The following is a 12,719-nucleotide window of genomic DNA, read 5'->3' as shown; positions in this document are numbered from 1 at the left end:
ACCAAATTCTTTATTGCACCAACAGTCTAACTTGCTCTCTACTTTAGAGCCAAACATATTTTAAAACAAGTGAGAACTGGACTGTGCTGGAGCATGAGGCTTTCTGTAAACAGTTTTGTTTTTTTTTTCCTTTAGTGGTCATTTTTTTCAGGCTTGCAGCCACAAACAGAAAAAAAATGTTATCAGTTAAGGCATCAACACAGGCAGAGCTGTGCATTTAACCAGAGTAGAAAACAGAACAGAGAAAAAAAAAACATATGTACAGAGGTACGATAAGTGCTACTCAGGCAGCCTTGTGTTCCACTGGCTAGATGTGAGGCGAGAAAAACTGAGACCAGTTCTGTCCCCTCTTGCTTCATGAAGTACTGGGAGGGAGGGGGTTACGCGGGGGGCCAGGAGCTTCTTTCATCCTGCAGGGAACTCCTGGCCTACGTTCTCGGGTATAACGGTGTACATACAGTAAAAGAAGGGAATTAAGGACACAAGAGGCTTGAGGATGACATCTTGTCAGCTGTCAGGGCGTCTTGTCATCTGGGCTGAAGTAGTACCTGACAGGAGGACCAGGGAGGTCCTCATCTCCGTCTGCTTCTGGTGCAAATGATACGGTAAGATCTACATAGCGACGGTCCACCGATGGCTTGATAAGCTTCTGCATCCTGTAGGAGACAGAGGTTAAACGCATCAGTTCAGCTGAAGTGGATGATAAATCATTACAGAAGAAAAAAAAGACAAGAGTAAAGCACTTACGTCAGTTTAAGTCTCTTTGAGTGTCCCGGCATCACAGGCACATACAGCATCTTTACTCCATGGACAACCATAGTGGGTTCAATCCCATACTTCTCCTACAATGATGCATCAAGTCATTAATTACATTTTGCTTGAGAAAGAAATACAACCAACAAAAAGTCTTATGGAAAATTAAAAGTGTTGCAATCACGCCTGAGTTATCAAGACAACAAGCGAACAAGGGAAATGAAATCCTCACCCTCACTGCATTCATAAAGTCAGAAAGGGTAAAATCCTCATGGCCAAAGATGGTCCAACAGTCCCAGATGGAGAAATGGATGTTGTTCCTGGAAAAGATGCCACATTTATTCAAGAGATTTTCAGTTTTTTATTGTAAAAGTGATACGAGGACAACAGATTATGTGAAGCAGTCTCAAGAGACTGATGTCGTCTTGCCTGATGAGTGTCCTTTTAACTGGTGCCGGCTCTGACAGCACGACAACTGGTATGGCCAAGTTAAAGAAGCAGTTCCTGAAAGATTCAAACCCGTAGCCTCCAACCACTTTGATCAACTCCAGGGCCACCTAAGTAATAAAAACTAAATGTTACAATTCAGTTTGAGAATAAATAACAGGAATAAATTCAACAGAAACACTCATTTGAATGCAAACTGTAGATTTTCTGACAGCTATGTGCAATGCAGTTTATTTCTAGATAAATATAAATTAATGGAAAACTAAATCTCAACACATTTTGTTGGATGTATGAAACTACTGAAAATTCAAAACAGAATAATAAAATGAAATTTCACAAATATAAAATCAGAACATTAAAAATAAAATTTTCATTAGATAAAAGGTTAAAATATGTGTCAAGGTAAATATTTTGTGAATCACAGCCCTGCAGGACAAGCACAATAAGTGGACAAGAGTAATACTGAAGCATGGGTTGGATCGCGTTCTCACCAGTCCAGCCACAGCAGCTGTTGCCGTAGCAATAGCTGGGATGATCTTTCCAGCTATGCGTTTGGTCTTTAGTCTGTCAGCTGGCTCAATTGAGTACATCGTGGCTCTCAGGGAGGACGCCGATGTGACGAAATCTATGTGGCCATTGCTGTCATCATCCTTTTCAAACTGAAGGGGATGCATCTGTAACCCCTCTGCAGAGGAAGTCAGTGACACAACACTAATTAATGATAAATATTGTTTACATGAAAAGAAAATGGATTGTCAAAACATTCATACACATTTGTCAGCCTGAGTTGTCACATACACACACGTTAATTTGAGCAACAGCTGCAGAAGGAGGGGTGCAGCAGGTGTGGGATGACGTAAGGAAGATCATAGGTTTGGAGAAGAAAGCTGCAGAGCTGTTTGATGTGGGGATCTGGACCTTGCTAATGACCTGAACCTGCTCTTTAAAAGTTTTGACAACACCACCCTTTCTTGCCAGTTGTTTAGGGCTAACATTCTGATGCAACATGGAGGATCAGCTTCTTTGACTTCTCAAGCACATCCAAAATCATCCAACAACAGTTCTGGTTTCCTGGGTCAGAGACTGACTGATAGGCCACAATATGTTCAGCTGTAGAACAACTGTCCCTATTTCTATTCATTCTTTCCTCCACGGTTCTGAGGTGGGTTTTGTTTCCAGGTAGAGACATCCTGTGGTGCAACTGAACAACAAACTGAACCGAAACTGCTGCAACTCAACAGTTTCCTGTAAAGGATCAATAAAGTACATCTTAATTTGATTAATTAGCTTGAGTGCCAGTTTAAGATGTTTGTATACCTGGTGTGACCATGTCAGCGGCGATGGCTTGCTCCAGCTGTGTGATGGCCTCCCTCTCCTCTTCGCTGCTTAGAGACAACTTCATCTGATCAGGTTTCTTCACTGTCTCATCCGTCTCTATGCTCTGGTAGGGGTAGAAAAAAAAACAATCAAAATTTTCCTTTTCTTTCTTTTTCTTTTAAACATTCAGACAAAAATCAAGGCCATACTCAGAAGCTTACTTTCTCTGAGGGCGTGTACTCAGGAATCTTGACATTGGTAAGGATCCTCGTCACCTCCTCTTCAGAAAGATCCTGAAACATGAAAAAGCCTCGTCAGCAAGTGATTATGAGTTTTTTAGTATGTGCACACGTATGCGTGAACTACCTTTTCTGTGTAAGAGATGTTATAAATCCCTGCAAAGAGTCGTGCAGTGCTGACAATAAAGGTGAAGTGCCTGATGGGAATAGGAGGGTTAGTTAAGCTTGGATGACAGCAGACCTCATAAAAAGGAAGACAAGTAATGCCAACAAACTCACAAAGAGTCGTTCAAGTCAAAGTCAATGGGTGTTGGAGGTCTTTTTGGAGACTGCCAAAACAAACCTGTGGTGGGGGAAAGACAGGCACATGTCATGTGGCAGTAGAACAATATTCAGTAAATATTCAATAACTTAATAGGTTTCTAAGTTTTTTAAAAACATACTTCCATCTTTTAATCTGGTGTCCAGGGGGAAGCAGTGCAACAGTTGTAGGGCCTTAAAAAAGAACAAAAAAAAAAAAAAACTGTACATAAAACATAATAACATCTAAGAAAACTGTGTGAATCTTACCATCATCATGCAGATAAATATATTTGCTTTACATACATTTTTAGGTGCAAAGCAATTACCTTTCTCTTGAAATACTTTTCAAATTTCAAACGGGCTATAATGATGCACTGTTCCCACTGACTGGGCCGTCTGCTTAGCTGCTTAATGACCTGGAAGGACCCCTCCAGACTCTCCCCCGCCTGCATCCTCTACAAAGGTAACGCAAAAACAGATATATGTGACAGACCTACAGGCGCGTTAAGTAAGCGAGAACATCTTTGACGCAAAATCTTACCTGCAGCACAACTTCAGCCGAGGAGTGTGTCTGCCAGAATGAGTTGTACATGGAGGGTTTATGGAAAAAGGCACTCTCAAACTAGACAACCAAATGAAAAATATAGAAATGAGGTAGTCTTTCTACAAGTATGGCAATCATTACATGTATACATGCAGAAGAGTGCTGGTGGGTTTTCAGGCAGCAAACCTTGTCTCTGGCCCACTGGATTGTGTGCTCTATAACAGAAGGGAACGACTTGAGAGTGCAGAAGGGGATCTCCTCCTCCGGGGGATCCCTCTATGAGGCAAAAATACTGATTTTAGAATGGTGACAGGAGAAACACACACACAAAAAAGAGCAAATTAGAATTTTTTTTAAAAAAAGAAACAGAAAGCCAGACTCTTTCTGAGACTCACATGGCTATTGTAGGACTCTGTCAAGTTTGGCACAATGATCTCAGTGTGTCCTTTAGTTCCCATGGTGCCAGAGTCCAGGAGAGGTCTCTGACTGGACACACAGCGGCTGGAAATAACAATGAAACCTTTTAGTTGCATGAAACTTTCTCTTTACTTAAATTTGTACATTCATGCCATGAGCAAATTTAAAATGAGAAACTGGATACTGATGATTAAAAACTTATACAATAAGCAAACTTAAGAAGTCACTGGGTGTTTGAGCTTCAGACTCAACTTGGAGCTTCTCTCTTTTTCAATAAAAGCTAGACAATTGTAGACTCTGGTAAAAATAGTCTATTCAGGAGAGGAAATTCTGAAGATTACTGCCCCATCTGCACAGCGGGGATTCACATGCAGTCAGTTAGAAGCTTATATGACAGCACACAGAGGACAATGACTTAGTTTTCTGGTAAGCACACAATTACTCCTGCTTTACAAAGCAAAAAACTATTATTCTGCTGTATTTATGTTCAAAATATTTTGTATTCACGCTTTAAAATTTTGAAGTTTTCAGCTACACAAGGTCCTTACAAACCTGTCCACGTATCTCCGTGCCTCCACGTTGTCCAGCGCAGTGACCACTACGTTCAGCGAGGAGTAGAAGGAGTCGCTGTAGATGCCCTCTGTAGCTGGACACACCTTGTGTAAGTGAGCATCCACCTGCAGGTCTGGGTTGATGTCACAAGTGGCTTCAGCTGCTGTCGTGCTTTTTGGTTTCTTAGACATGAAAATTTATATTTAAAAGAGGTGCATGAGTGCCAATGTTAGTTGATATGGGAGCCATAAATGCAACATCTATTTACCTGTATATGATGGGGTCTGAAAAGAAACTGTCTGTTGAGGTTGGACTTTTCTATGAGGTCTGGGTCTGTTATGCACACCTGAGAAAAGAAACATGCAGCATGGTCATTCTGTAGCAAAAACAAAACAAAAGCTAAAGAAACCAAACTTAAGACAAGTGAACACAAAGAAGCCTACCTCTCCCGAACACTTGGCCAGTCCCACCCCAAGCAGGGCAAAGTTTTTTAGCATCTCACATCCTATTGCACCACATCCAACCTAAGAACAAATAAATTGCGGTTAATTTTGACATTACCTCAAAACTGATTCAATGAATTTCTTTATTGTGCTGATAAATCCAGTTCTTACCATAAAAACCCTGAGCTTGTGCAGATCAAGTAACAATGATTCACCAATGCAAGCTCGTAATCCATCATACCGATCACCTTTTGGGAAAAACTCCTCAGAAGAAAGAGCCTGAAGAGGCCTGACTACTTCAGTCGTGTCCAGATAAAACTAAACACGTGAGAAAGACAAAGGCACAGAGTTTTAATGTCATCAGAGAGAAAATAAAAAGAGTTAAAAGGAAAAACTGATACAAAAATGCTGAGCATATACAATTCTTTGACGGTTTCACAGAAGTGGGGAAATAAAAAAGTCAGATATAGAACAGTCAATCAGCACCGTTTCACTTCTGAAATAGAGGATTGCAGCTCAAATTCAGTAACCTACCCATTGCTGCAGTGGCGCAAACTTCCCTGTGATGGCCTTGAGAACTTCCTGACTGGCTATTCCTCCTATGGCTGCAGCTAACGGAGGAAGAGTTCCCCTTGCTGTTCTGGACAGGCAGCGCACCAGCTCAGTATTCACAGCAGTCTATGAGGAAGGAAGGGAGGAGAGAGGAAAGGAAACAGTCAGTGTGGCATGCAATTATCTGTCACCGAAAACATTTGTCTGTCTGTGAGGAATAAAAATAATCAGACTGGAAATGCATGATACTGGGACAGCTGATATCCATAACAGCAGTATTTTTTTCTCTTATTTTGACTGATTGCTAATGCACAAACAAGCTACTTTCCACCTTATTGCAGCAGAACCAACTTGTGCTGCCTAGTAGTAAATGAAGAAATACATAATATTTTATAATGTTTTTATAAATACTTCAACTTGCAAATAAAACATCCTACATTTATTTTGTATTAAAGTTCAAGAACTACAATTTCTCTCTATTTTTACAGGCTTAGAGTCTAGGACGACAAATCGTACCATATCAGTCTGTAATGCTGACATGTCAATGTCAAGCCTTGTTTCAGCCAATATTATCAAGCATCCCTTTATAATATAGTAATTAAAGACAAAGAAGAAAAAAAACTTACCTTATTCTTAAGAGTTGCACTCACTTCCTCAGTCAGCTTTAGTAAAACCTCAGCATCCTGTAAACACCTGATGATGTTAAAAAAAACAAACAAAAAAAAACAGCTCAAATATTTGCTTATTCCATCCCACTTCACCAGCTTCACAAATTCAAAACCAGAGCAAGGTGTAAGTCCATCCTCTGGTTCTGCTGCAGTACAGCATGTAGAGCAGCAGATTGTACTGGATGGTAAAGAGCTGACATAGAGAAAGTTTGTTTACCCGATGTTGGGAAGTCTACAGTGCTGCTCCTGAAAGGTGTTCAGTGCCAACATGGCTGCATGGATCTGCAGAGGCGCCTGATGTGTAGATTTAAAACAAGAAAATAAAAAAGGAGTTTGTGTTACAACATGAGACAAACCATATTTCTGTCTTTTAAACACATAAAAACATTGATTTTACTCAGCTAAGCATGTGTACAACAAAAAGGCACTGATTTTGAACAATTCTCTAGAGAGTTAATAGACTAGAAAACAGCATCACACATTAGTCATGCTGCTTAGTTTACCATGGTAACTGGCCGGGTGAGCCAGGCCAACTTGATGGCACTAGAAAACTCTTGTTTACCGCAAGGTTATCTGGCTAACTGGCAAACTAGCTTCCCTTTGAGATACAAGCTGCACAGCTTTCTTTAACCCTAAAATCCTTCAAATTTCACCTAGAGCAAGTTTTCATGGATATAGATCTTGTTGTGGACCCACTATTTTATTGGACTACTTTTACTGGACCTTTGCTGGTGTAACAGGACTGTTTCTGTTGCAGTATCATCTGCTACTGGAGTACAGTATGCCTTCAAAGATAAATTGCATCTGTGACTGGTCTCAGATAAGCATTTACTGAATCTGCAGTTCTGATTGTAGAATGTGGGATAGTATACATCATCTCAGGAATCTTAGTTTTCGAATGTTGTATATCATGTGTATGCATTTGGAAGGGAAACTGAGTGAAACACATCTTTATTTGTCATGTCCCTCCCACATGATGTCTGGTACCAATGGGTTAAACCCTCACCTCTGGTTTACTGAAGTCTGGAATCAGGACCTGAGGATCACACAACTGCTGCTCTAATGTTTCCTGCAAAAGTTGACAAATGCAAAGGTATATACTCAAGATAGGTTTATTCTAACATCTATGTGGGTATTCATTTTGGCCAACTGCGATATCATTAAGGCAAATTATTTAACTCACAAATTTGTACGTTTTAGGGGTTTTCACTAAAACAAAGAAACCTCCGTGTTCGTATGGTTGGAGCTGTGACGTATCTCCTATTGCAAAGCTGTGAGGGGAAAGGACTAAAACAGCACACATACAAAACAGGAAAAGCATAGTTTACATTACCACACTTTACATTGTGTGACATCATACTGAAAACATATAAAAACTACTCTGGGATGCAACTAAACAATACCTGAAACCTGTCGTACAGCAGCATTGAGCTCCACCATGCCACTGACTTCTCTAAAGATCACACTCTGGCCTGTCTGGAGACCATGAGGTTGGTTGTCCATGCAAGTTACCACCCCAGGATTGTCCTGAGACAGACACAGTCAAACAGGTTATTACAAACGGCTTTAAGTTCATTCAAAGGTCTGAAAAATCCAGCTCAACAGCACCAACACAGAAACATGTAGCTCATTATCAACATTAGACCTGATAATTTCTATACCACTTGTTCTAATTCAGGGTCCCAGGGAAGCTGGAGCCTATCCCAGCAATTATCAGGCAAGAAGCAGGGTACACCCTAGACAGGTCGCCATTCTATCACAGGGCTAACACAGAGAGACAAACAACATTTCACACTCACTCGTAGGGAGAATTTAGAGTGACCAATTAAACATCATGTCTTTGGATTGTGGGAGGAAGCTGGAGTACCCGGAGAGAACCCACACATAGACAAGGAGAGCATGCAAACTCTACACAGAAAGGCCACTGTTCGAACCCCTGCCAAACCCCTGCCAAACCAAGGTCAAACCAGTGACCTTGCTGTGATGCAGCAGTGCTAACCCCCACCCAACATGCAGGTAGTAAAAGAGTGACAGATGATTAGTTAAACATTAATGCACAGTGTTTGTGAGCTGGAGCTCATGTATTTGGGTATACCTGGGATATACTTTGGATGAAAATCTCCTTGGGCTCCTCTCCTGTGGAATCAGACACCTCAAACTCTTCTCCAAAATCACAAAACACTTGGGCACAGATGCCAAATGAATCAGAGCAGATGAACTGGCAAAGACAAGAGAACACATGGTTTGGTTTACTGACAGGAAAGGTTTCACATTAACCAGTTGGGTGTTTTTCAAAGGCAAGATAGAGCTTAGCAGACACTCTGCTTCTGTAAAACCACAACAGGGACAGTAGACTTACTCTGATAGGAGGTTGGTGTGAGTGGCAGAATTTATTTACTCTCTTCTGCAGGCTCAAACTGGCCTCTGTCAAAATCACACACTGAAAGAGAAATCACAGCAGTCAGACACCAAATATTACCCGTAGTCTGCATTGAGGGATTTACTTATTTATATGGTATTCGTTTAAAAAAGGAATATAAAACGGGGGGAAAAAATCAATTTGAGCAGCCAAGTGCTGCAGCTGGGGAAAAGAGTTATGGAACTCCAAAGCAGCTTCAAAGGTTTTGATGACAATTTGAGACTTTTCCCTTTAAACTAAAAGTCTGATATTATCTTATTTATACCACAGTGAACCATTTCTCTCTACATGCTTTCTACACACAGGAAAATACTGTATGTCGCTTCAGCAACCTAAAAAGCAGACAAAAATCAGTGTCTTTTTTTTTTATTCTCCCAGGGTGGTGAAGAATGCAACACTTCTGTTACTTCTGAACTTTATGCCATCACAGAGATATGGCTGAACAAGCTGAACCGACCATTGTGGTAATTACTGAGTTATATTACAGCCTAAAATGGATCCAATATTTTCTGTATGTTTCATTACCGTTTTTATTTGAGATCTGAAATTTAAGGATATTTAGAGCAACTCCACTCAGTAAAACCATTTTTATTCACTTTTATAGTTCACATTCACATCGTCTTCTGTTTTTTTGTCAGTTATTTATGACAAATAAGTCCGGCATGAGGTTTGAAAATGTGACACAACTTCATAGGTGAGTGTAGCCATCACATGTCTAAATGACTGCCGCACAAGACTCTGCAGGTTTGAAACCTGGATTAGGTACGATGTGTTGCATTATAATGTATTGCGCTCCTTAGCGATTTTCTAATTGCAACATTTTAAATAGCAATTTTGATATATAAACTATTAATCGTTCAGCCCTATTTCATTGGAAACACAAGTATACACAGGCTGCATCCACCATTTCCCCAACAACAATAAACAATAAGAGACTGGGAGCAACTCTTTCAATATTCCCATGAGCTTTTTAAAATCCAGACAGTGACAGACATTGACTTACCTGATACTTTCTGAGAAAACTGAGATCGGTGTTGTCGTCCAGAGGAGAGGAAGACATGTCAACTTGGACATATGGGTTCAACTCAGCCACCCGAGGGCACACTGCCTCCACCCTATGATAGCAAGACAAGAGGCTAACTAGGCACCTAGTAGTGACAGAGACAGAATCTGTGTACATGAACAAAACCTGTCGACTACATTATTTAATGATTATATGATTAATGAGCTGTTTCCGCTTCCAAATAATAGTCACTATCCACTTGACTAAACAGAAAAACAATCACCCTGTCTACAGTTTAAACTAATATTTGAGGATCTCTTACTTATTTCTCTTATTTGAGCAAAGAAATCATAAGTTAACTGCCACTGTTTTAATTAAACCAATGCATAATGCAGCCAACAGTGTATCGGTATACAGCTTCTTCAACTATCTCAAGTCAATCCCAACATACAAACAAAGTTAATCTGGTGTCGCAACAGTTTACTGGGACTCCTTAATCAAACACTTGTAAATTAATCACAGCAGTTCAGCCTTGTGGCATTACCTCTTTCTCTGATTCAATACATCATCTTTGCGAATAAAAAAGTTGCAACCAAGATCCCAGGTTTCACACAGCTTTATGTCATGAAGAGTGACTGTCTGTACAGAAGACAGATTATACACAGATTACTGTACATGTGCTCAACTGATTCTCAGGATGTGGGATATTACACAACAGAGAAACCCTACCTTGACACCAGCCAGGACGATATTCTTTGCTGTAAAACCAGAAGTGAAAGCTTTGTGTCACATCAAAGTTGGTTAGACAGGTCATCTGATGACTATGGCGTTAAAAATAGAGTGCTGTCTTGTAAAAAGGTTTTGTGTTGCATACCGATTTCTATTCCCAATGCTCCCACTCCACTGAGAAATACTGAGGACTGGGCCATCTGGTGCATAGCACTGTCTCCGAGCACATACCGCTGGCGGCTGGATGGAGAGATGATGGACACGAGAGTGTAGTTAATGAAGTACAATAACCGCACCGACTGTTGCATGCAGAACAGCGCTGTCATTTCCTGACTTGAGTGTCATCATGCTACCTGCAGTCTTAAATTAATTAACTAGATAGTTTAATAAATTGTCAAACGGTAGACTTGCCTGTAAAGAGAGTCATCAATCTCCATCAGGTCTGCAGCCATACTGGGAGGGGAAGGGGAATTCCGCAGTTTTAGAGACAGGTACTCTGCCTATTAAAAACATGTATTAAAAAAATACGGACATTGATCATTACAGCTGTCGTGGTAATGATTTTAAAACCAACGCCCAGTTGTGGGTTAGCTACATGGCTAATTAACTGTTAATACCAGCTAAATGTCAGCAGTCTTGTTGAATCGACTATTGTCAACCCCACGACAAAGGGAATAAGTCGTTTTGAACTATTTCTAACCGCCAGTATTGTAACAGTTAAAAACGTGACAACCTTAATAACTAACGCTAGTTCATGAAGCTGCGGAGGAAAGCTCAACGTTAGCAACTGTAGCTAGCTAGCATTGAGTGCCACTACTGCCTGGTGCCGGTGGCGAGGACACTTCTTCTGAACTCGTTAAAAGTGATGACACACGTGTTCGGCTACATAAAAATCCCAATATAAACCAGCTGCTTTAGGTGTGATAATCTCCATTAAACTAAATGTTAAAATAGCTTTCTAATATAGTCAGAACTAGACTAAATATTATACGTAGATACCTGACAGTTTGCGAGACGAGACACAACGAATGAATGGCTGTGACTGGTTGAAATCTAGAAGCGTTTCCGGGTTACCACTATCACATGACTAATATTATCCAATGATTTTATAGTATTTTTAAACGCTCAATATATCTTGTATATTTGTTATTTTAGCTGTAAAATAGTAAAATCTTGAAAATGTATTTTAAAAGACTTTCAGTGGCGCATTTTTGTACTTTTAAAGTTACCATAATTTCTATTGATACATTCTCTGATTTGGCATTATGTTATGCACAATATAAAGAAAACTAAAAGTAGTATAGGAGTTGTCAGGGTAAAGCAACTCATCTAAAATTGTGAACATTCATTACACCATTAGAAAGAGGAATAGCTTGATTAAAAAAAAAAATGTATACGCCTGGGGTTACATTTTTAATAATTTTGGATTTGAGGTGTGACACCTCCTTCGACCCGAATCTGGTGTTAGGAACTTAGTAAGGACTCGAGCAGCAGCATTCTGGACTCACTGCAGCTGTTTAATGGACTTTTTAAGGAGACCTGTAAGGACAGTGTTCCAGTAGTCTAGTCTATTGAAGATAAATGAGTGGACAAGTGTAGCAGTAGGTCACAAGGACTCTGTAGAGGCTAGAAACCAGCCACTCCCTGCAAAGGGACTAAACTAAAATAAACAACAGTCAGTATTATGCCTATGAAAACAAAGCACATTCTTTTGAGTACTTACCCCAGTCCCTTCGCAGTGAGTGCTTGGTTTCCCAGCTGTAGCATGACAGTCTACCCTTTCAGTCCTTTCTTGTCTGTGTTCTTAGAGTTTTAGCTATTGTAAAATAAATGGCATGTGTATGACCCACACTGACTGCGGTGGCCTCTTCACTGAAGCCCCTGTGTGCTAGTACTCCTCAAAGATTGCACAAGTTTTTCTAAATCCTGCTGAGACATCAGTCCTTTTACAACTGTCTAAATGTAATTGCTAAAATTCCAGTCTGAGTCCACGACGATGATCATTTCTGGCTTGGTTGGTGGTTTTTAACTTAGCTGTTTGTAGCAGAGTGCTAATTCTTAAACTTTCTTCTTCGGCTCCAAAAACTATTATTTCAGTTTTGTCTTCATTTAGCTGAAGGGAGTTCTGGCACATCCAATCTTTAATTTGATCAATGCATTTGATCAGTGTTTGGATCAGACAATAGTCTCCTGCTGAGAACAGAACATGTTTGAAGAAACAAAGGTCAATGGCCAAGTAAAACATTTACATCTGTCTGATCCCAGTTTTGGGTAAAGTTGTATGAAAAACACAACACAATTTCAGTCTTCAGTATATTTGCTTGAAATATCTC

General features: G+C 40.1%; 1 protein-coding gene across 1 annotated transcript; it reads right to left on the bottom strand.

Annotated features, from left to right (window-relative positions):
• Window positions 1-129: 129 nt before the first annotated feature.
• uba6 (ubiquitin like modifier activating enzyme 6) lies at window positions 130-12,019 on the bottom strand. Its single transcript, XM_041983140.1, has 32 exons — window positions 11,386-12,019; window positions 10,798-10,886; window positions 10,532-10,626; window positions 10,387-10,415; window positions 10,202-10,296; window positions 9,658-9,769; window positions 8,595-8,675; window positions 8,331-8,453; window positions 7,639-7,762; window positions 7,419-7,522; window positions 7,242-7,304; window positions 6,453-6,529; window positions 6,194-6,260; window positions 5,550-5,693; window positions 5,187-5,333; window positions 5,016-5,096; window positions 4,841-4,918; window positions 4,573-4,754; window positions 3,999-4,104; window positions 3,790-3,879; window positions 3,601-3,681; window positions 3,386-3,514; window positions 3,200-3,251; window positions 3,036-3,099; window positions 2,884-2,953; window positions 2,739-2,810; window positions 2,518-2,641; window positions 1,692-1,885; window positions 1,183-1,310; window positions 986-1,073; window positions 748-842; window positions 130-656 (listed from the first exon to the last, which is right to left on the bottom strand). Exons 2-32 carry the CDS (start codon window positions 10,836-10,838, stop codon window positions 515-517), a joined length of 3,078 nt encoding a protein of 1,025 aa, XP_041839074.1. The 5' UTR covers window positions 10,839-10,886; window positions 11,386-12,019; the 3' UTR covers window positions 130-514.
• Window positions 12,020-12,719: the final 700 nt, after the last annotated feature.

This window comes from Melanotaenia boesemani, chromosome 4 (genome assembly GCF_017639745.1).
Source record: "Melanotaenia boesemani isolate fMelBoe1 chromosome 4, fMelBoe1.pri, whole genome shotgun sequence".
NCBI classification, from domain to species: domain Eukaryota; kingdom Metazoa; phylum Chordata; class Actinopteri; order Atheriniformes; family Melanotaeniidae; genus Melanotaenia; species Melanotaenia boesemani.
This window is presented reverse-complemented; position numbering and strand designations above follow the sequence as displayed.

Excerpts from the sequence above, each read along its gene's own strand:
- uba6 (XM_041983140.1), bottom strand. The coding sequence starts at position 10,838 with ATGGCTGCAGACCTGATGGAGATTGATGACTCTCTTTACAG. Across the intron at positions 10,297-10,386 it reads TCGTCCTGGCTGGTGTCAAG|ACAGTCACTCTTCATGACAT; the intron begins GTAGGGTTTCTC and ends TCTTCTGTACAG. Across the intron at positions 2,642-2,738 it reads AGTACACGCCCTCAGAGAAA|AGCATAGAGACGGATGAGAC; the intron begins GTAAGCTTCTGA and ends TACCCCTACCAG.